General features: G+C 46.1%; 1 protein-coding gene and 2 pseudogenes across 5 annotated transcripts; 2 read left to right on the top strand and 1 right to left on the bottom strand.

The window, feature by feature from the left end:
• The first annotated feature begins 500 nt into the window (after positions 1 to 500).
• LOC119367161 lies at positions 501 to 1088 on the top strand (annotated as a pseudogene).
• A 1261-nt stretch (positions 1089 to 2349) lies between these two features.
• On the top strand, positions 2350 to 3026 carry LOC119360485 (annotated as a pseudogene).
• Positions 3027 to 4316: 1290 nt separating this feature from the next.
• Positions 4317 to 8438, bottom strand: LOC119362183 (two-component response regulator-like PRR37). Of its 5 annotated transcripts, XM_037627383.1 has the most exons (10): positions 8278 to 8438; positions 7933 to 8189; positions 7623 to 7825; positions 7355 to 7519; positions 7137 to 7270; positions 6819 to 6974; positions 6234 to 6417; positions 5711 to 6128; positions 4965 to 5628; positions 4317 to 4849 (listed from the first exon to the last, which is right to left on the bottom strand). In XM_037627383.1, exons 2-10 carry the CDS (start codon positions 7941 to 7943, stop codon positions 4751 to 4753), a joined length of 2034 nt encoding a protein of 677 aa, XP_037483280.1. In that variant the 5' UTR covers positions 7944 to 8189; positions 8278 to 8438; the 3' UTR covers positions 4317 to 4750. The 5 variants fall into 5 exon arrangements, with proteins under 5 accessions (XP_037483280.1, XP_037483282.1, XP_037483279.1 ...); XM_037627385.1 differs by lacking the exon at positions 7933 to 8189; XM_037627382.1 differs by having other exon boundaries at positions 6234 to 6411; positions 7623 to 8189.
• Positions 8439 to 22690: the final 14252 nt, after the last annotated feature.

Here is a 22690-nt window from a genome sequence, read left to right on the forward strand (position 1 = left end):
AGCAACATGGCGCATACATGATTTTAAGATAGTATTGCGTGCACACATCTATTAGACCACTTAAGACAGATTATTACTAACTAAATTAATTTTCACTCTAAGTGAAGAATAATAAATAAAAGAGAATTTTTTTCAAATATATACTATAGTATACACTATTAACCATAACAAGGCGCGGCGTGCCGCCGCGGCGCGGGTATATGCTACTCCCTTCATTCCTAAATATTTGTTTTTTTAAAGATTTCAACAAGTGACTACATACGGAGCAAAATGAGTGAATCTATATTCTAAAATATGTCTATATACATCCAAATGTGGTAGTCCATTTGAATCTCTAAAAAGACAAATATTTAGAAATGGAGGGAATAGTATATACAAAGCGTGGTTGGCCAGCCTGTATGCCCTCGATCAAGTGAGCCTGCAGTTTCGTAGCTAAATACTCCATCATATATCCATCCTATCCTGTCCTAGGCCCGGCATCCAGAGCGATATCAACGAAGATGGAGGTGGTGTCGCGGGTGGCCGGCGGGCTGGCACGCGCCCTCCTCTTTGCCGTCTTCGGGGCAGCCGGGACGGTGGTCGGCGCCGCGTACGGCCTCCTGTCAGCCGGCTACGTCGACGAGGAGGACGGCTTCGCGCAGGGGACGCTGCTGGGGGCGGTCGCCGGCGCGCTCGTGTCCCTCGACCTTGTCCACTCCCTCCTCACCATATGGGGTCACCGCTGCCATGACGACCACTGCTCCCCCTTGGACACTCCCGCCGGGCGAATCAAGCGCACCGTCGGCGCCGTTGTCGAGCAGACGACTCTCGCCGACCCGCACTACTGTGGAAGACGAGGTGATCGCGCCGTCGTCGACTCGACCTCGAGCAACCGGCAAGATCGGCAAGCTTCGGCTTCTTTCCGCCGGCGGCCGTCCCTGCCCCAGGTGGCGGCTGCTGCCCCATCTGCCTCCAAGAGTTCGAGGCCGGCCGCGAGCGCGAGGGGCGGCGGCTGCCGGCGTGCTCCCACGCCTTCCATCTCGAGTGCATCCGTAGCTGGCTCCTGCGCAAGCCCGACTGCCCCATGTGCCGTCACGCCGTCCACTAGCTCTGTCCAGAGCGCGCGACACGAATGTTGACCTTGCGGGAAACAGGTCAATTTGTGATTTTCAGATGTTTTTGCCGATTACAGTTCGTGGTCATCGGGTGTGCTTTACATGGGAGCTGCCACGTGTATATTGGGCTGTCATTGCCGCGAACCAGTGAAAAGTCAACACAATATACAGTACAGTACATATAGTAAACCAAAGTGTAATACAGTTTTTTTTTTCCTGTAGCAAACAAACGAGAGCTTTGAATAGTAACTTTCGTGTTACTGACTGTCAGCTACAACAAGATCTGCCCGACTTTAGTGATGGAGGAATGATGACAGCGACGCACCTTATAGTATACCTTAATTTTCCTAGATTAGAAGGTATTCACGCATTTTGAGTTTTTACTCTGACAATCAATTAGACAAATACCCGCAAAAAAATAGCAATTAGACAAATATATATGAGTAACGTACCATCGAATGTAAACTGTTGAAAACATATTTTGAATGACAAATTGATGGTACAATATTTCCCACAAAATCCACGTATTTGTGTCATTTTCACTCATATTTTGCATGTCAAATTGATGGCTATATGATCCGCGAAGAAGAAGAGTACATGCGCTCGTCCAGTTCACGATGTAAACTTCATTTCAATATCACAGACGAGCACGCGCAAGGAAAGTCTAGCACTCTGATTACGAAGAAGAGAGTACACAAGGAAAGTCTTGCAGTTTTGAATGAGTTGAGTTGAGCTGAGCCCATGTGGTTCGAGAGCCTGAAAGCGGCGTGGTGATGCCTGATGTGTCTCTCGTGCAGTATCTATCCGTGCCTTGATTTTGACACGGCATCCTCCTTGTGCTGACCTGCTCTGATTACAATCATTCATTCATCAGCAGCTTGATTAGTTCTTCCGGTGTGTCTCTGCATGCTCTGCCTTGCCTGTATCGGTTGGCATGGCGGCGTGTCGTTTCATGTCACCGCACGTACGTACGTCCGTTGCTAATTCAGTTTAGCATAATCCAGCTGCAGTGGAGTGCGGGCACGTCCTTGATGCTTGAATGCATGGACGCCGACGGGCAACCGCATTTTCATTGCTCAATCGCCGATGGATACATGCCGCTAGGCGCTAGCTCCTGCATCCTACGTACTGCTGCGTCAGTTAGCTGCTTCTTACCGACTCTTCAATCGCCATATATATAGTACGAGTACGTGGCAGGGCGTTGGCCTGGCCTGCCGTCGACCAAGTGAATTTGCCAAGATGGTGAATTTGGTGGCCGGCGGGCGTCTTCGGGGTGGCCGGCACGGTGGTGGGCGCCGCGTACGGCCTCCTGTCAGCCGGCTTCGTCGACGAGGACGACGGGTTCATGAAGGGGACGCTGCTGGGGGCGGTCGCCCGAGCGCTCGTGTACCTCGACCTCGTCCGCTCCCTCCTGACCATATGGTGCCACCGCCGCCAGGACGACCACCGCTCCACCGGGTGACTCAAGCGCACCGTCGGCGCCGTCTCAGGGCTGGCGGCTCTCGCCGACCCGCACTACTCCGGTCGCGGTGACCGCCTCCTCGTCGCTCTCGACCGGCCGGTGATCACGGAGACGAAGCACACCGTCGTGGTGGTAACCAAGGACACCGCCGGGCAAACCACCTGCCCCATCTGCCTCCAGGAGTACCGCCAGCGCGCGGGCAGGCTCCGCGCATGCTCCCACGTTTTGTCGTTTTCCACGTGGGCTGCATCCGCCGCTGGCTCCTGCGCAGGCCGCACCGCCCCATGTGCCGGCCGCCATGCCGTCAGCTAGCACGCCCCGCGGGAATTGGAAACGGACGCGTTTTAATTTCCTTCTGCACAGAGCAGGAGTCTGCAGGTGTCATTTTGTACTCCCTCTGTCCCAAAATATAAGAACGTTTTTAACACTACACTAGTGTCAAAAACGTTTCAGTTCGCGATGAGGGGTGAATCACTCCTGCAAAGTTACCGTTTGTGGTTACCTGGTGAAAACTCAACCACAATACCTTACCTAGTGCTGCATCCCAAGTAGTAGCAACCAAAGTAGTTTTTCACGTACGTCAAGGCAGGCAGAAGTTTTTCTCAGGCGTGAAGCCCAGGGTAGCAACCAAAGTAGCCCTAAAGGCTAGGTAGTTTTACCCTGGCCACTATATCTTCTGAACCTTTTTTTTTTTGAAAGCTGTCTTCTGAACTTTATACAACGCCATTAAGGAGAAGAGGGGTCTGCACTCTGCACTGCTGAGGCGTGGGTTGGAGCTCAACCTCTCGTCGTTGCGCCGCTGCGGCAGCTCTTGATATGTGGACTGAACTCGTTGACATCGTGGAGCAACTCGCCTCGTTCCGCCGGTCCTGATTCACCTGTGTGGTCCTGTACAGAATCTGATTCCTTTGCCGGGCTGTGTAGTGATGCGTTTTCTCCGTTCTCTCAGTACATTCGGAAGTGCTCTGTAACGGCATTCCAAGATTCGTGTGTGTTCTTTTGCCGCCGCTGCATAATGAACTGAAACCACAACGAGTAAATCGGAACGGAGGGAGTACATCAAAAGAAAAACGCAACAGCAGCAAGGATCTTCATCCCGGCTACTTAAGGCAAGCCGCATATAACAAGCGAGAGAGTAGCAAATAGCAAAAGGACATCCACATAATGATGATCCTACCAACATAGTTTTAACCACTACAGTTACTATATGGAGACTAAACCACCAAAATATGAGGAGCTGAAAACCGAAGAACGCCGTGGACGAACAGCAGCAGCCAAGAACAAGATCAAAAGCGCCACCCTGTTACACCTATGTCTACAGCCACCAAGCCCGCGCATCTGTGCTTGAGCTGCTATTACGGAGCATCTGAAAGCTGCGGAACGAAATGCGCTTTCTGGGCAAGGTGTGGCCAGGCATGCGTTGGACATGGCCTGGAGCCCGCTGCGCAAGGATACCGAAGCAAGATGCGTCGCGAGCGTCGTGCTACGATGCTTGGGTAGGAAAGGCGGAGAGCCCTTTACTGAACCTTCTTTTTCCTTTTAGAACCTACGCAACTGTCCGGTTCCGTTTCAGTGGTGTTCATGTGGTTCTTCTTCTAAAAGATAAAAGGTGCAACGCAACTCCCTTTTCATTCTATTTTTGCATTGCACTTTTGATCAGTTTCTCCGTCCGGGTTTATCAGGCCCCCTCATGTCTTGGATTAGACAACAAAAGCGAGCCACATATGATGCCGACACAGGTCGGGTTTGGGACAAGTATATATACAGTAATGACTTGCTGGTAAACCACAAATATGCGTTGATTGATGACACCAGAGACACTCGATCGGCTTGGTTGCGTGCGTGCGTGCGCCAGAGCCAAACTGATAACAAGTGTACAACACAATACTCACTCATACCGTTACACAGGTTCAGACATTAATTGATTACTTACTACTTAGCGGCTCGGGAGCCTGTCTGATCGACTCCGCACTTCTACTATGTACTCTACAGTCGTCCTCCTCTGCAGGCATGTTCTATGGTAGGTAGCTAAGGCAGGCAGGCAGGAGGAGGAGTAGCTTGTTATTCTTCTTCTTCCAGGAGATGAGACGAGATGAGGACCGTCTCTGAATGATCCATGGCCAAAGACACAAGAATCAGCTGTCTAAATAGTACGTACGTACTAGGTATATATAGCTAGGTGTGTGGCGGGAGGTTATCTCTCCACGGCAGCCGGCGGTGGCGGCTGCCGCACGAACTGCCCGCGCACCCGTGGGCGCTGCTCCGCCAGCCGCTTCCTGCTCTGGTAACGCACCTGCAAAAGGAATGATCCATTTCATCAGCTATCATGAATAAGCCCCAGCAGAAGAATGAAACGAAGAACAGAGAACAAACGAAATCGGCTTTCAGAAAGAAAAAAAAAACAGTACCTTCTTCCCGAAGTTCCTCTCTTTTCTCTTCTCTCTGAATTTGTTCACGGCAGCCACCCGGCGCTCCCGTTTCATGTGCATCATGTTGCTTCTTTTGTCGATGCCACCGGTCTCACCATGTACAGCAGCAGCAGCAGCAGCAGTAGCTGCGGTGCTCCCACCGTTATTGGTATTGTTATTACTGCCAGAGTTGCTACCATAGTTGGCAGCATGACCTTCAACAGGACCCGAGGGATTGATCACGTTGGACTGAGCGCCTCCTGCCGATCCACCATTCGCATCATGGGCCGCTGCACAGGGGTGTTTGCTCTGTGCTTCACCACCATTGTCTTTCGCTGCTGCGGCTGCTGCTGCTGCAGCATTCTTCTTGCTCACGTCATCAACCTTGTCTTTCCCTGTTGCTGTCGCCGGCGTCCATGGCTGCACACGATGGAACGCCGACGTGTGCGTGTTGCCGTTGATGGGTGAAACCTTGTTATTGCCACCGGGCTTGGTCATCACGCTCTTGGTGGTGGAGCCCATGTCGTTGTTGTTGCTGCTGCCATTTGAGCCTTGCTTCATCTGAGCGGCGTCCGTTTTCGCGGCCTTGGAGCTGTTGCCGTTGGGCGAACAGCTCCCGACGAACCCTGCCCCGCCTTGATTGGAGAACGAGCACGTATTGTACCTTGCAAAGAATGAAAACGGTTAGTATGCAACATATGGATGATTTAAGGATTCACAAAGGACACTGATATTATGCTTTGCACCTCGTGAATGCCGAGAGGTCTGATCGTCTCACGACGTTCCTCTGTTCCTCCTGGATCGCATCCGCACCCTCCGTGGTCGATCTCGACCTCTTTAGGCTCAGCTCAAGATATGGCATGGCGTTCTCACGGTCGGCGTCTTTCCCTTCCGGCACTTGTGAGGAGCAGTTAGGAGCATCTATTGCTCTAGCTGCCTGTTGGGCGTCCATGTTTTTGGCCATCGAACCGATTAGGTCAGCAGCTCGAACAATTGGCTCATCCGAATTTTCCATAACTGTATCGTTGGAGTTGTTCTGTGGCAGATACTCACACCGTCCATTATCTGTTGGTTTGACCGAACTCTCGTTCGGGGAGGATTGATCATCTGTGTTCAAATTACCAGGGGCACCTATCTCCAGCTCCTTCCCTTTGAACTCATCACCTGGAAAACATATTGGAATTTATTTAGTCAGTACAAAATGGCACAAGTAGCAGGCTTTTGGTTCAGTTGCACAGTGAGCCGGTTGAGCACTTGAGCATACCATACCATTAGTTTCTTTTGGTTTCTGGCATTTTTTGTTATCTGTACCTCTTAATCTATTGCTGCATATCTCTGACTTGAGGTGGCTCACATGCGCGCAAGTGCTATCAGGAGGATCAACTGACTGATCCGGAGACATGTCCTGTGGACTGTCGATCTCAACGGCACGCTTTGTCCATGAGCTCTGCGCCTTAAAATAAATTGATGAGAAAACTTGTTCAGATGCAGATACTTCTCACATATCTAAGTATTCTACTTACAGCAGTTGATTCAAGTTTCAAAGTCCAAACAACTAGCATATGTTTCAAATCTTACTATCCAGCAGTTTCCTCGTACAGTTTAAGCAAAGACTTCTACTACACTAGAGTAAAATACAGACCTGTCTAAGTTCGGTAGTTTACAAAAAGAATGAGTCATGTAGTAGTCACAGATAATTTGTTTGCTATATGGACAAATTGACCTCTAGTGCACTAGCAGAAGCAGTTAGTTGCATTCAGTTTTATCTAGCTTCCTTATCCTAAAAATTGTTGTGTTCAGTCTTGTCTGGAAATATTACAGATAGTAGTAAAAAAAAACATAAAAATCTCATACCTGAGTGCCACTACCATTATCGCTGCCATCCCTTGCATTGAGCCCCATGCTGGCATCGTCGTTGCGGTTATTGCTGTTATTATTGGAATCGTCAGCGCTCTTTGATTTGGTACACTTCTGCGTCTGAATGGCACTTCCACTACCACTGCCACTGGACTGAGTTCCATGAAAACAACTTTGTTTTAGTACCCAGTACCATACCAGTAAAAGATGCACTAGTAAGCTGGAAGGACACAAGTGAAACTAGGAACTGAAGCAGCAGCAGCAGCAGCAGTAGTATTTCTGAATGATGATACACCATGAGAGATAGTAACTTACGCTGTGAGAGCGTCTCCACACATGCGCCCAAAGGTTCTTAAGCTCGTTCTTACGTATCGGCTTGGCCAAGAAGTCAGCAGCACCATTTGACAGGCAACTGAGGACCGTGCCCATCGAATCGTGCGACGACATCACTGGAAACCAAGAAGATATAAATCTATGCACGTGGACGAAATGGACCTGATACTGAAACATTATAGCGGCGAGGGGGTGCTTACTGATGACGGGGATGTCCTTGCAGACCTCGTGGTTCATGATCCTGCCGAGCAGGTCGATCCCGGAGAGACCGCCGTGCATGAAGACCTCTGTCAGAACAAGGTCGATGTTGCTCTGCATGTCCTGGAGATACGCCCACGCCTGGTGGCCGTTTTCAGCAGGGATAACTGAACATGACAGACAACCAACGCCCAGATTTAGTACCTCCATGACGACCGAGCCAGTGCAAATTAACACCGGTAGTAGCTGAGACAGAGTATGAGTAAGGACCTTGGTACATGCAGTGGCGGAGCAGGGCGGTGACGACCTGCCGGGTGGAGTCGTCGGTCTCCACGAGCAGGACCCGGATGGTCTTCCTGTGGAGGAACTCCTCCCAGCAGCGCGGCTGGGCGGCATGGTCCCCTTGAGGCGACGGCGGCTGCTGCTGCTGCTGCTGCTGGTGATGACGGTCCATGGCGCTAGGAGGAGGCGGCCTGACTCCAAGAGGAAACATGTTGGGGTCGTTTGGTGGTTGACGGCGAGGGAGGAGGCGCGCATAATAGCACAACCAGCAGTACGCTGCCGTGAGTAATAATCGAACCTCGGTCGCATCCGGCGTGCGTGCGTGCGTTCGTCGACGGCGGGCCACCGAATCAAATCAAGAAAACAAAACGCAAAAAACACAGAGAAGAGCAAGTGGTTGAGACGGAGCGGAATGAATCGTCTCCTCGAATGGAGCTGCCGGCGGCTAAAAGGGGGGCAGTAGCAGACAAGGCGGCGAGCCGGTTAATCTCCAGAAATTTCCGGGCACATATTATTAGCTAGAGAGAGGGCCTGGAGTGAAGGAAGGAGCATGCCCTGGATCCACACGCAGATTGAAACGGATGATTCGATCCCCAATCGGGCAGGAACAGAGCAGACGAGTGACAGACAGGCGGGAGCTCACCTCGCGTTTGTCGCGCTGCGCTGCCGGTCAGGTTGAGGAGGAGGAGGACGACGAAGACGCGGGAGGGGGCGCGGCCATGGACGGCGGCGGCGACTGCAGTCGAGTCGAGCAGAGGGAGAGATCGACGGAGGCGGCTGGAGGAGTAGTCCGCGTGTGTGTGTGTGTGCGGGAAGCGAAGGGGGGCGGAGGAGTAGATATTGGGGGAGGGGGCGGGTGACGTGGACGAAATGGAGGCGGGGAGCGCCGGTGGTGGGGCCCCGGGGCGGCCAGAAAGAGATCCCCGTAAATCAAAAGCCGCGCGCTCCACACCCCGCCGCACCCGCGCTGGATCCGCATATCTTTTCTGCCCTCCGGAGGCGCCCAGCCCGGGCCAGCGGATCACCGGGGGATGTGGATTTTGTGGGCCCCGCCTGGCGGCCGGTGGCGGAAGCAAACGGAGGAGCTGCTTGGCGCCGGGACAAACCGGGTGCCGACGCGTGGACGGACGGCTGCCCTCGCTCGCCTCTCAATCAACTCCTTGGCAACGGTGGTGGAGTCGAAGGAGTCGAGGGGAGCCCTGGAACGCTGGAGCCGTCAACTCAATCCATCCTCTTCGACCAGCCCTAGTGTGAAGAAGCGCTTGCCATGGATTTTGCTCGTGTGACCAAATACCGCTCCAAGGTTCCGCCCCCTTTCAAATCCTCCCTCGGTTTTCTTTTTTACTCTGCATACAGGATTTGTCTGAAGCCAACTTCATAGAGAAAGAAGTACACGGCTGATGATGTGCGTAAGGCTGCGTTTAGCATCGGCGATCTTAAGGCCCCAGGTCCCGATGGGCTTCATGCCATTTTTTTCAAAAAATATTGGCATATTCTGGGAGATGATATTATCCAACAAGTCTTGCTAGCTATTAATTCCAGGAAGATCCCACCTGAATGGAATGAGACAACGATCGTTATGATCCCGAAGATGGACACACCAGAGTTGGTAACTCAATTTCGTCCAATTAGTCTATGCAATGTCCTATATAAAATTGTGTCCAAAATGCTAGCTTTCCGTTTGAAAAGTATTCTACCTGATATTATTTCGCCCACCCAAAGTGCCTTTGTACCTGGGAGGATGATCACGGATAATATTCTAATTGCATATGAATGTATACACAAGATCAAGAATAAAAGAGCTGGTCGAACAGGGTTATGTGCAGTCAAGTTAGATATGCATAAAGCATATGACAGAGTGGAATGGTCTTTCCTTCGTCATATGATGTCAGCTTTGGGTTTCCACGGCCAATTTATTAAGATGATGATGTCATGTGTAAGCTCGGTCAGCTACAGAGTGAGATTTAATTCTCATGAAACAGGGTCTTTCACACCTACGAGGGGCATTCGACAGGGTGATCCCCTTTCCCCATATATGTTCCTACTGTGTGCAGAAGGCCTGTCCAGTTTATTGGAGTTTGAAGAAGAAGCTGGTGGCATAGAGGGAATAAGAGTGTGCAAAAATGCACCATCAGTATCACATCTTTTATTTGCTGATGACTCTCTCATTCTCATGAACGCAGATGTCCTAAATGCAGCTTCCTTACAACATGTTCTGGATACCTACTGTCAGAGTTCGGGACAATTGGTGAGCCTATCAAAATCTAGTGTGTACTTCAGTCCTAACACCCCTCTGGTAACAAAAACTGAGGTTTGTCAACTATTACATATTGATACTGAAGCTTTGTCTGACAAATATCTTGGGCTGCCTGCAATGGTAGGAGCGGATAGGAGTGACTGCTTCCGATATTTCTGTGAAAGAATAAAAGAAAGATTGAAAGGATGGATGGAGAAGCAACTATCTAGAGGTGGTAAGGAAATACTTATTAAATCTGTAGCTCAAGCAATCCATGTTTTTGCCATGTCAGTATTCAGCCTACCGAAGGGGATTTGCAAGGAGATCACGGATTTGATAGCTCAATTCTGGTGGGGTGATGACGAAGATCATAAAAGAATGCGTTGGTACACTTGGTGGAAACTTTGTTACCCGAAGAATGAAGGAGGAATGGGCTTCAGGGATCTTTATTCCTTCAATTTGGCTATGCTGTCTAAGCAGTGTTGGCGTCTCATTAACAATCCGGAGTCGCTATGTGCTCGGGTTCTAAAAGCAAAGTACTACCCGAATGGAAGCCTACTCCAAGCAACCCTAAAAAGTGGGGCTTCATTCACTTGGCAGAGTATAATGAAGGGATTAGAGACTTTTAAATTGGGATATGTTTGGCGAATTGGAACCGGTGAGCATGTGAAAATATGGACCGATCCATGGGTACCATCGAGTCCTAACAGGAAGGTAATCTCGAGCAGGGGACAGTCTATCCTTTCTTCGGTTAGCGACCTCATTGACCCTTACACCGGGGCATGGGATGAAGCGTTGATCCGCTCTATCTTCAACCCAGTGGACGTCCAAAGGATCTTGCAAATTCCCTTGAGTACGGCAGCTTTTGAGGATTTTATTGCCTGGAACCCTGATCGGAGAGGGGTCTTTACTGTCCGATCAGCTTATCACACACAATGGGTTCAGACTTACCGGCAGCATGCAAATGTTTGGGCATGTCCGTCTGGCTCAACTACACCGGAAATCTGGAGTAGAGTTTGGAAACTGCAAGTCCCTCGTAAGGTGCAGATTTTCTGTTGGTGGGCTCTCCACGGAATAATACCTTTGAAAGCAATACTCACAAACAGACATGTAGGCTCTAATGGATCTTGCCCGATCTGTCACCAGGCTGCGGAAGATGTGCGTCACCTGTTCTTCGAATGCACACATGCTCACGAGTTATGGCAGAGACTAGGCATTCTGGATATAATCGAAGAAGCTATAACATTTGATCGCTCGGGATCAATCATATTTGAACACCTACTGTTGGCGGAAGACAGGGCACTACCTCTCAAACCCAGTCTTGATATGAAACATGTGCTGGCTGTTGGAGTTTGGTATCTATGGTGGGTTAGGCGTGAGTTAACGCATGGAGGAGCGCCACCTTCACCAACAAGGTGGCCACTCTCCGTCCTAGTGATAGCGACTAACTACCATCAGATAAATAGTAGGAACCGGGCAATACAGGAGCATACATGGAGAAAACCAGAGCCGAACTTTGTGAAAGTCAATGTGGATGCGTCTTTCCATTTGGACGAGGGAACTGGAGCTACGACGGCGGTCATTAGGGATCACAAAGGTAACTTTGTGGCTGCCCAATGCCGCTATATCCAATTTGCAGCGGACGTGGTGACCACGGAAGCGTTGGCTATGCGCGATGGACTGTTTTTTGCCAATACCCTGGGTTTTTCTCGAGTTGAAGCATAGTCTGATTCCCTCATGGTGATTGATGCTTGCACTGGACAAACAAGATGGTGGGACACTGCAACGACAATATTTGCGGAGTGTGTGGATGCGGCTACGTCTATTGGGAAGGTCACTTTTAATCATTGTTTTCGATCATGTAATGATGCGGCGCATGTGCTAGCTAAACATATTTTTTGTAATAAGGTTTCTAGTAGCTGGACGGACGAGCCACCCGGCTGTCTTGTTTCCAGACTTGTGGATGATGTTTTACTGCTTTAATTTGCAATAAAGCTAGCCATAATGGCCTTCCCTAAAAAAAACTTCATAGAGAAAGAAATATCAACGTTCACACTACGAAATCGGATAAGATCCTTTCAGTTCTCTTCGCATTGCTTTGAATGTCTTTAGATGCATCACACAATTAATTTTCATGGCTCTTGCGCATATGACCCAAGTACCACGCAAGAGTTTGCCATGGATTCTTCGGCCTTACTAGGGTGAAGTGTGAAGAGTTTGTCATGGATTTCACTCGTATTTTTTTCTTGCGAGGGAAAAATGAGTTTTATTCCATGATAAGTAGAGTTACATCCAAGACGCAAAAAACCCTTAATACACATATGTCCTTGACGTAACCACACATGTGTGGTGCACTCAATGCCAGTAGGATGTGAAGACGACCAAGGCCAGCCTTACTGCTACGGTGCTATACAGTGTGCGCATACTTTGTCCGTCACGCCCCAGACGATGGCCAGGGCTGCCTGGGGCCTGACGCCGCTCCTGTTCGGTATAGCTATAGATTGCCATGGATTTTGCTCTTACGGCCGAATTGCCACTCAGAAGTTTCGCTCTTTCAAATATCCTACTAACTTTACCTTTTAATTTTGAGCAAAATCTGTGTGCAGTTTAAGAGATAATCAATTATCAGTATTTTGAAAATTGAAAAGTATATTAAAATATTACTCCCTCCGTAAAAAAATATAAGAGCATTTAGATCACTAAAGTAGTGATCTGAATGCTCTTATATTAGTTTACAGAGGGAGTATCTTTCAACCTACTCTAGTTAGTTATTTAAGAGAATGCAATTATCAAATTTTGACTCAAATTTGGTTGAAATTTGAACATTTTCAAAAAATGGAACTGTTACAGTTAACCATACGTGTTGTCCTTTCTATTCTAGTCAAATTTGAGTAATATTCAAGATGAATAAAGTTATCATTTTTATCGATACAAAAATTTGGGCAAATTTTAAAACTTTAGATGGAAAAAAAACCTGAAAAGGTTACGGTACAACTCATAGATTTGGGTGGTTCAAACATATTGCTTTTAGTCTTTTCCCTGTTTACTAACATGTTGACCTATTTACCTAACAGGCAAAATGGTCAGCATATAAAATCTAGCAAGGTTTTATCTCCTATACATAATCAATGTCTTGTCAACTCCTTGTAGTATTGTATCTATACCTGTTGTGAATTCAAAATCTTAGTGACATATTCACAAGAAATTCAAGTGCTATTTTGAGCACATAAAATGTTCTTTAAGTAGTTTGATCGGTTGGAAATGCGGTATAATCTTGTTGACCGTAACTAATTTCTTTAATATTCCTTGCTAGTTAAAATAGTTTACGGATGAGAGTGTGATTGTGAGATGACCGCGGGTTTAGTTACTCCAGCCTTGATGTTTTCTGGCTGTACTTTGGCCACCATCTATAGTTCATATGTTTTTATTCACTCTGCATATTAGCTTTTGCCTTGAGTCAGATTTTATAAAGTTTGACCAAATTTATAAAAACGTTATAAAAATTTATAATAACAACTACTCCCTCTGCAAACTAATATAAGACGTTCTTATATTTGTTTACAGAGGGAGTACATATGATATGGAAGTATATATATTCACCGGTAAATCTAATGGTATTGATGTTAGTATATATTTTTATAAATTTGATCAAAGCTTCACTTACAATAAAAGTAATTTGGGAAGCAAATAAAAACGGAGTGAGTATTGAGGGAGTGTCGGCAAATTAAGTAGTTAGGTCGTGTGGCTGTACATGTCATCGTTGTAATGTGGATGCATGCACGTGACAGGCAGAATCAAGTTGAGAAATGATAAGGTTCTTTCTTTTGATAACCATCGTGAGGCAACGTGAGCCACTAGGATGTTCCTGTATCACAAGCGCACAAGCTAAGGCCGACACATCATCTCACCAGAATCTATTCCCAAACTATCTTTTGACACATTGCACGACATCCGCATATGCATGCCAATATTCAGTTTTCTCAGCCTCTCACCAAAATCTACTCTGTTCATGTGTTTTCGGCTCCGTCTTTCTCTGCATCCCTTTGAAAATGAAAGTAGTTTCATCAAATATAGTGGTAATAAAGCCACGGGTGAGGTGCTTTGGAGCTTAACCTCCATTGAACCCCCCGTTTTTGGAAAAATATGAAATACATATTTAAAAGTATCAACAAATTCTGTACAAAATCCAATATGTACATATACACTACATATGTGTAAAATTTCGTTAGAAGATAACTTACCATGTGCGCACACAAAAAAGATAAATATGTGGATTTATTACCACACAATGTGACTATTATTTTCTTTTATCAGATTTATGTATTTAGGTTCTTTTGCGCTTGTATATACACATGTATTACATGAAAACTTTGTAAATACATTGACCATTCCTATATGTACATATAAAAAAATCCAGATTTTTTTGGGCTCTTTGAATATATTTCCCCCTTTTTTTTTGGTAAACCTGGCTTCAATGGAGCTTTGGGATTTCAAAGCAATTTCCATAGAAATGAGAGCGGTGTTTCGGAGCTCGGGTGCATCTGCACCTATGTGAATAGTAAATTCAAAAGAAACATCAAACACACCCGCAAAAAGAAACCAAACAAACTAAAAAAAGTCTGAAATTTTTACACATCAAAGATTAATTAGAGACTTTTCTAGGTGCTTGCAATTTTTTGCACCGAGATGACATCCGAGTAGCTTGGTGCAATAATAATAATAATACATGTGTATAGGTACATTAACCTTACCTGTATGTACATGTAAAAAAAAAATTGCGCTTCGAATACACTTTTGGTAAACCTGGCTTTACTGGAGCTCTGGGACTCTAAAGCAATTTCCATAGAAACGAGAGCCGCTACTTCGGCTGCATCTGCACCCATGTGAATAGCAAATTCAAAAGAAATACCAAATAAACTAAAAAAGTCCAAAGAAATTACACATCAAAGTTATAGACTTTTCTAGGTGCTTGCACATTTTCGCGCCGAGATGACATCCGAGTAGCTTGGTACAAAAAAATCGGAGCTAAAAAATGTCCAAAGCTGCAACAAAATTCCAGCTCCATATTTTTTTTTTGTACTGAGCTCCTCCTATGCCATATTAGTGTGAAAATTTGCAAGTATCTAGAAGAGTCTCTCGTCTTTCATATGTAAAAAATTCAGAACCTTTTGAATTTGTTAAATGTGTTATTTGAATTTACTGTTAATATGGGGAGTATCTGAGCTTGGGATGAGAGCTGGATTTCCGTAAAACTACCGCCTTCGTAAACAAACTCAACTTTATATACCGCTTGAACATCCGAGTAAGGCTGTTTTGACTTTCTAAAAAAATTGTGCGCCTCTGCAAGAGAGACTTAGTTTATTCCTAAATGATTTTCTCCTTTTTACTTTATTATAGAAACTTAGCTTGTAGGGAATGACCACACCTATTTTTTCCTTAAGAATGTGTACTGTGATTAAGTGTGTTGATTCACACGTATACTTTTTCAAGAAATACTTTTATGTTTCCTCAAGAAAAAGTCTTTTATTATATAATTTTTATTGGGTTTGACTACCATATTGTACTAGCAGAAACTGATGGTCAGAATTGCGTTCCAACTTTGAGGAGGCTGAGGGAGGAATATGCAAAACTATCATCAAACTTTGCTTCTTCCTTTTTTTTGTCTCATGGAGGGAACTAGAAAATGTAAATTATATGCTCTCTATTATGTGTGCTCATATATACTTATTATATGCTTTTTGGCCGGAAAGGTTTTGTGGCTGGAAAGAAAGCTATGTCTGCGTAAAGAGCCAACCACAAACCAGATAGATATTCTCAAGACAAGATGTCTACCCCGGTCCACCTCCTTGTGCTCAAAGTGCACCTTCGAGTCCAGTTAATTGGAAAACAGAAACGCTTTCTGCATGCATAACTAATTGTCATCACAGGACATAACTTTAGCACATACCTAGGTTTGAGAACAAAAGATAAAGCCTAAGCAGTCACACCAAATTCAGATTGGTCTACTGATTGCATCACTAACCATGGCCTCTAATTAATTACCTGTCGGTAAAATAGTAAGGTAGAGCCAATAAAAATGCAGTGAATTCCAAACCACTGTGAGTAACTTGCTCCCATACTTAACAAGTAATTAACTTATTAACATAAAATGGACAGATGCACTGTTTTAGTATGGTTGATGAAAGGGTAGAGAAGAGACGACAAGACTCATGGTCAGTTGAATGCCACTTGGTCCCAAGAGATTCTGCAGGCATCATCTACTCTTGCTTTCACTTATCCTTTGCTGGTGCGGCTGAGAGAGGAGCAGTGTCTTTTAGCTTTGCATCTTTCTTTTGCTTTGCCCTTGTGTGGCTTGCGCTGAATCCCTTTCCCTCCTCATATGATTCTTCCTGCCTTTTGAAGAGCTTGGTTCACATGCCACCAGACATTCTGAGGACAATGTTTTCTCATTTGGTATTGCAAACATTTTGTTTTTGTTTTCCCGTCCGAGTATAAAGATGTCATGGCATTGCACAGTCGTTATTTGTCTTGTTATTATCTTCTTTGAACAATGGTCTGGCATTTATGTACCTTTTCTTTCTGAAAACCTCTAGTAATTGTATACTTTTTCCCCATGATTCAATTGGCCTATGTGGATGATTAACATGCTCTGCCGGGAAGACGAATCACAAAATAGCCAATTCCAACGTTACAAGTGGGAGATTATTCTGTGAATAGGCTGAAATAAAAATATAAGACCAAATTAGACTTACTGGTGTGGTACATCGATTTAGCTAGAAAAACTCAAAAATGGGTAATTATATTGATCTTCGGGTCTCTACATCAAGCTAACGCCCCCAAGAATAACATCATATTTATCACGTGCAAAATCCTCGCAGAAAAAGGTGCATCTGATTTAGTATGTATAACTCTCGCAAAAGAAAAAAAAGAGAGTCTTTACATAAGGCAAGGCAAAGAAAATGAAAAGTAATTTTTGGCACCAAAAGCAGGTCATCACCTAATCGCTTGAAGCTGCACCAACCAATAGCAGCAAATATCTTCATAACCACAACCTCCAATTGTTTGCCCCCTGTTGCCATCGCCTCACTGAACTCTGCTCTTTGCAGCGGCGGCAAACTGCCACAACCGGAGACCAACCAATTGCTGTAGAAAAGCAAATAATCCCCCACTTGTCGAAAGAAAGTTGAGTGATTCTAACGTACATAATCAAACTAGATAAATAACCCTTACAAAATAGTCTGTAGTATATTATGCACTTCATTTTCGTATAAGTTAAAGATTTAGAAGCTTTGACCGGAAGACTGTCACAAGAACAATGGCACCAAAATAATATGGCAAAACCGAAAAAAGTCTTTATGTTGTAGTTAGGTGATTTTTGAGTACGAACAATGTCGAAGACGATTCTGACATATCCCTCGGTGGGGTATCCCATAGAGGTGAATTGGTCGGATGGTAACAGGAGGCGAGTTTTTACCCAGGTTCAGTCCTCGAGAAGAGGTAATGCCCTACCCTTGCTCATGTATATTGCAATAGGGGGTGTGTACAAACTACAGGTAAAGTACGAAGGGATTGTTCTGTAACTAGCCCGACCCTCAGTTTTTATAGCATACCGGGGCCCAGGGTTACAAATCCTATTCGGCTACCGGTAGAAGCGGAGTCCTTCACGGCTCCGATATCTAGGGATTGTACCGCAAGTCTTCCGGAGTCCTCGTATAACACGTCATGGGCCCTTCAATGTGGCCCAAGCAGGATCCGACCTAGGGGTCCTCAGCTGGGACAACATGAGTAGCCCCTGAACTGGCCTTCAACCTTGACTGCACCTTGACCAGCTCCAAGTTGCAGTCGTCTCGGGCGGCCAAGGTTGAATCTGATTCTTCGAGGCTTCCCCCATAGTATCTACTTGCAACCGACCTCCATGCCAGACTGCATTCGAAGTGGCGCGTACCACTGATGAGTTTGATTTTTGTGATGTTTTTCACCTCTTGTTTCATTTAGTAGCTACAGAATTGTTCGGATTTTATTACGTCCGCACACTTCTTTTATATGTTTTCACCAGGTTGTCATGTTTCTCCTGTAATACTTCAAGTATTGGATCACGGCGGCTGCACCCTCCTCTACGACGGCGCCTCATTGTCCCTCCGGCCGCCTCAACGCAATCTCCTTCACCGTCGGCGACGACCTCTACGTCATAGCCAAAGAGCCTGAGACGTTCCCGTGGCACCATTTCCAGGCTCTCATCTCCGGCCGTCCCAAGGGCTAACTCTCACACAATGCCCTCTACCGCAGTGTGACTTCGATTATCCTGACCACGATGTCGACCCGAGCACCTACTCCCCGGCGGAGGCAGCGAACCCCAGTGCATTCAATGCCTTCACGGTGTACGATGACCCGCAGGTCTGGATATCCACGGTGGCCGCCGGCACGCGCTCCTACAACATCGCAAGCAGCCATGGAGCAAGGCCCGCCCGTGCGCCACTGCCGTTCAGAGGCCGGGCCGAGCACGACCTCTGGTTTGGCTTCTCGTGCCAAGACGGGAGGCTCTGCGCATCCGACCTCGCCCAAATGCGACCGGTGCTGGAAGACGACCCGCCTCCGGCTGAGGCGTGCTCCCCGACGACGACGACGTGCAAAAATGTTGTACGGAGTCATGGTGCAGTCAAACCCATGCTCAACACGTACATCCTCTCACACCATCTATTGGGATTTGTGTCCGGCGTGCATCAAAACTCATGGCAGGAGTCATTAACTCTTTGTTTAATAGACTATTAGCATTGCTAAGGCTGGTCATAGTGGGGAGTAACTTAGATTAGTAACATACATATGTTACTAGTCTATGTTACTACCTTCATAGTGAGTAGTGTCATAGGTGTGGTAGCATAGTTGCCTTCATTTATTACTTTGTAGACTCATTATGCATTGGAAACCGCTATGTGATGGTAACATATTATGTTACTCTATTTGCCTCTCTCCTCATTAACTACTTGCCACATCATCATTTTTGCTTATGTGGCATCTATGTTACTACCTATGTTACTCCCACTATGACCAGCCTAATAAAGCCTACTGTTTGCTGATCCCCCTAGGCATTAAATTATGAACCTTGCATTGGTAAATACAATACGTCTTCAATCTACTAGGTCAGCTCACTATTTCTTATTCACCTCGTTATGTGTGATTGCAACAGTCCCACTCACGAAAATATGTGTATGGTGCTCTGACTTTGTTCTTTCCCTCTTTTTTTTCTTTTTTGCAGAAAATTTTGTTCTTCGTTTTACTCGGCATAAAGTGATTTTCTTGGTGTCTTACTGATTTTGTGTCACCTCAGACGAATACGTGTCAGTTAACTGACAAAATTCAGTATTTTGTTCTGACAAGACATGAATTTTGTTCTGACAAAACGTGAACACATATTTTTCTGACAAAATTAAGCCTTTAGTTTTGGCAAAATCAGAGGATGAGCACAAGAAACAATATGTTTGCTATATTCATCGATTTGTACAGGAGAATATGAAGAGTGCTGAACATATATGTTTTTTATTCTCAAAGTTTGTCTAGTGTGCTACAGTACTTGGGAGCACGTGCCAATACATGCAGATTAAAGAAAGGTGAGCACTGCTGCAGGTCTACAAGTCAAATGATCATTATATGATTAGCACAAACAATAAAATTTGAATCCTAGCATGGCCGTATCCTCATGAAAGTACTGCTACATCCAACGGCGCTGAGCGTGGGTTCGGCCGAGGCGCCGAGCCATGGTTCTGAATCTTCTCTCTCGACGGCGTGCCGCCTCCTGCCGCTGGGCTCCGGCAAGCTGTGCGTCGCCAGGCTGTTCCGGGGAACAGAGCGGGGGGAGCTTTATCCAACGGGCTACTCCAAAGCTGCTCAGAGCTTTGCGGTGCTGTCCGGTGTCCGGGTTATCGGGGCTGTCAGCACGAGAAGCCTCCAAGCGATCAAGCACGATCAAGCACAAGTCCCAACGTTACAGCTTCGGTCACCATGAGGTCAAGCTGCTGTGATGTATTCCTGCCACGCGGCAGGACTATTTTTAGTGGTTCGCTGTGAGGATCATATCTTGCTTGTTGCCTGTGCAAGTGCAATTGGAATGTCAAGTCACTGTTGCCAGTTCCTAAGAGCATCTCCAGCCGTTAGCCCCCCAGGAGGCACAAAAATCGCCGCCTGGCGGCGAGCCAACAGTATGATCGGTTTTAGGGGCTATTGGATATCCAGCCGTCGTCCCTAGGCGCCGATATCGGTCCATTTTTTGCGCAAATGTGGCCGCTTTTCGGCCCATTTTCGGCAAAAATTTGGCCCGATATCTTCAACATAAGTAATTTTTTATCACATAGTTCTTCACAGAAAATCAATAATAATAATATAGTTTAACAAATAAAAACTCATATTTCATCACACATCGAGCTAGGCGTTGTCCTTGAGCCTCCATAGGTGCCCCATCAGATCCTGCTGCAGTTGTTGATGCACCTGTGGGTCTCGGATCTCCTGACGCATGTTGAGGAAGGCGGTCCAGGTTGCCAGTAGCTGATGATCAACTTGTGCAAGAGGACTCTGCTGTAATATGGTTCAATGTCAAACACTATCTCTTCTTGCTCGCTCTCAATGATCATGTTGTGCAAAATGACACAGCAAGTCATGACCTCCCACATTTGATCTTTCGACCAGGTCTGAGGAGGGTACCGGACAACCACAAATCGAGATTGGAGCACATCAAATGCCTGCTCGACATCCTTCCTGCAAGCCTCCTGAACCTTCGCAAAGTGGGACTTCTTGCCTCCTAGCACATCATTTGAGATAGTATTCACAAATGTAGACCATCTCGGATAGATGCCATCAGCTAGATAGTACCCCTTGTTGTAGTGTCGCCTATTGACCTCAAAGTTCACCGGAGGAGAATGACCTTCAACAAGCTTGGCAAAGACAGGGGAGCATTGCAGCACGTTGATGTCATTGTGAGTTCCTGGCATACCAAAGAAGGAATGCCAAATCCAAAGGTCCTGTGTGACCACCGCCTCAAGTACCACACTGCAACCGCCTTTGGCGCCTTTGTACATCCCTTGCCAAGCAAATGGGTAGTTCTTCCATTTCCAATGCATGCAGTCGATGCTTCCAAGCATCCTAGGAAATCCTCTTGCTGCATTCTGTGCTAGGATCCGTGCAGTGTCTTCCGCATTGAGTGATCGCAACTATTGCGGTCCAAACAGTTCCACCACTGCCCTACAGAACTTGTATAAACACTCAATGGTCGTGGACTCGACCATGCGCCCATAGTCGTTGAGTGAATCACCGGGAGCTCCGTATGCAAGCATCGTCATAGCTGTCATGCACTTCTGGATTGAGGTGAATCCAAGTTTCCTGGTGCAATCCTTCTTGCACTTGAAGTAGCTGTCGAACTCCCAGATGGAATTCACAATCTTGAGGAAAAGCTTTCGGCTCATCCAATAACGGCGCTGAAATACTTTGTCGTCGTGCAGTGGAGCGTCGGCGAAGTAGTTGGAGTAGAGCATGCAATAGCCTTCCAGACGATGCCGATTCTGGTGTCTAGATTGGATTTGGTGTTTCTGGAACTTGCGGTGGCTGGAATTGATTTTCATCAACTCCTCTAGGGTTTCTGGAATATTGGGGTATTTATAGAGCAAAGAGGCGGTGCGGGAGGCCACCAAGGTGGGCACAACCCACCCATGCGCGCCCTTGTGGGTTGCTCCCCTCGGAGCTCCCCTCAGGTACTTTCGTGGCCCATTGGATGTCTTCTGGTCCAAAAAAATCCATAAAAAATTTCGCTGCGTTTGGACTCCATTTGGAATTAATTTCCTGCGATGTAAAAACAAGCAGAGAATAACAACTGGCACTGGGCACTATGTCAATAGGTTAGTATCAAAAAATGATATAAAATGACTATGAAATGATTGTAAAACATTCAAGAATGATAATATAACAGCATGGAACAATAAAAAAATTATAGATACGTTGGAGACATATCAGCATCCTCAAGCTTAATTCCCGCTCGTCCTCGAGTAGGTAAATGATAAAAACAGAATTTTTTATGTGGAATGCCGCCTAACATGTTCATCACATAATCTTTTCTTTGTAGCATGGACATTTGGACTTTTATATGGTTCAAAGAAATAGTGTAGTTTTGACATGAAGACTTTAATACTCAAGCATACCAACAAGCAACCATGTCTTTAAAATATCAACACTAAAACAAGTTATCCCTAGCCCATTATGCTCAACCATTGATCCATTCATGAAATACACTCAAATATTAGCTACACCCAATGCTCAAATACGATCATAGTGCCCCTTAGTTGGTGCTTTATAAGAGAAGACGGAGACTCAAGTTCAAAAATAATTTTTTTCATAAAGTAAAAGAAAGGCCCTTCGCAAAGGGAAGCAGAGATTTGTAGAGGTGCCAGATCTCAAAGCGAAAATTGAGAGATAAAAATATTTTGGGAGACATACATTTCCCACCAACGAAAACAACTTAGAGCTCCCAACACTTTCCATGCTAGATACATCATAGACGGTTCCCAAACAGAAAATAAAGTTTATTCATTTTTCCACCATTACTTTCACTTTTCATAGCTTGTCCGTATCCACGGGTGCCCTCCATACCAACACTTTCCAAGGAATTTGTTATTTTACAACATAAAGTAAATTCATTTTTCATTTCAGGACTGGGCATCCATAATACCTTTTCCGTACTCTCGTGCGATGACAAGTGAATAAACACTCATCGTGAGAATAACACATATAGCATGGAAAATATTGGCCACCCCTCACCGCCCGCGAGCAGTACGAGCACACA

This window comes from Triticum dicoccoides, chromosome 2B, assembly GCF_002162155.2.
Source record: "Triticum dicoccoides isolate Atlit2015 ecotype Zavitan chromosome 2B, WEW_v2.0, whole genome shotgun sequence".
NCBI lineage: Eukaryota > Viridiplantae > Streptophyta > Magnoliopsida > Poales > Poaceae > Triticum > Triticum dicoccoides.

Excerpts from the sequence above, each read along its gene's own strand:
- LOC119362183 (XM_037627381.1), bottom strand. The coding sequence starts at position 7,845 with ATGTTTCCTCTTGGAGTCAGGCCGCCTCCTCCTAGCGCCATGGACCGT. Across the intron at positions 5,629-5,710 it reads GACCTCTCGGCATTCACGAG|GTACAATACGTGCTCGTTCT; the intron begins GTGCAAAGCATA and ends ATTCTTTGCAAG. Across the intron at positions 4,850-4,964 it reads AGAGGAACTTCGGGAAGAAG|GTGCGTTACCAGAGCAGGAA; the intron begins GTACTGTTTTTT and ends TTCCTTTTGCAG.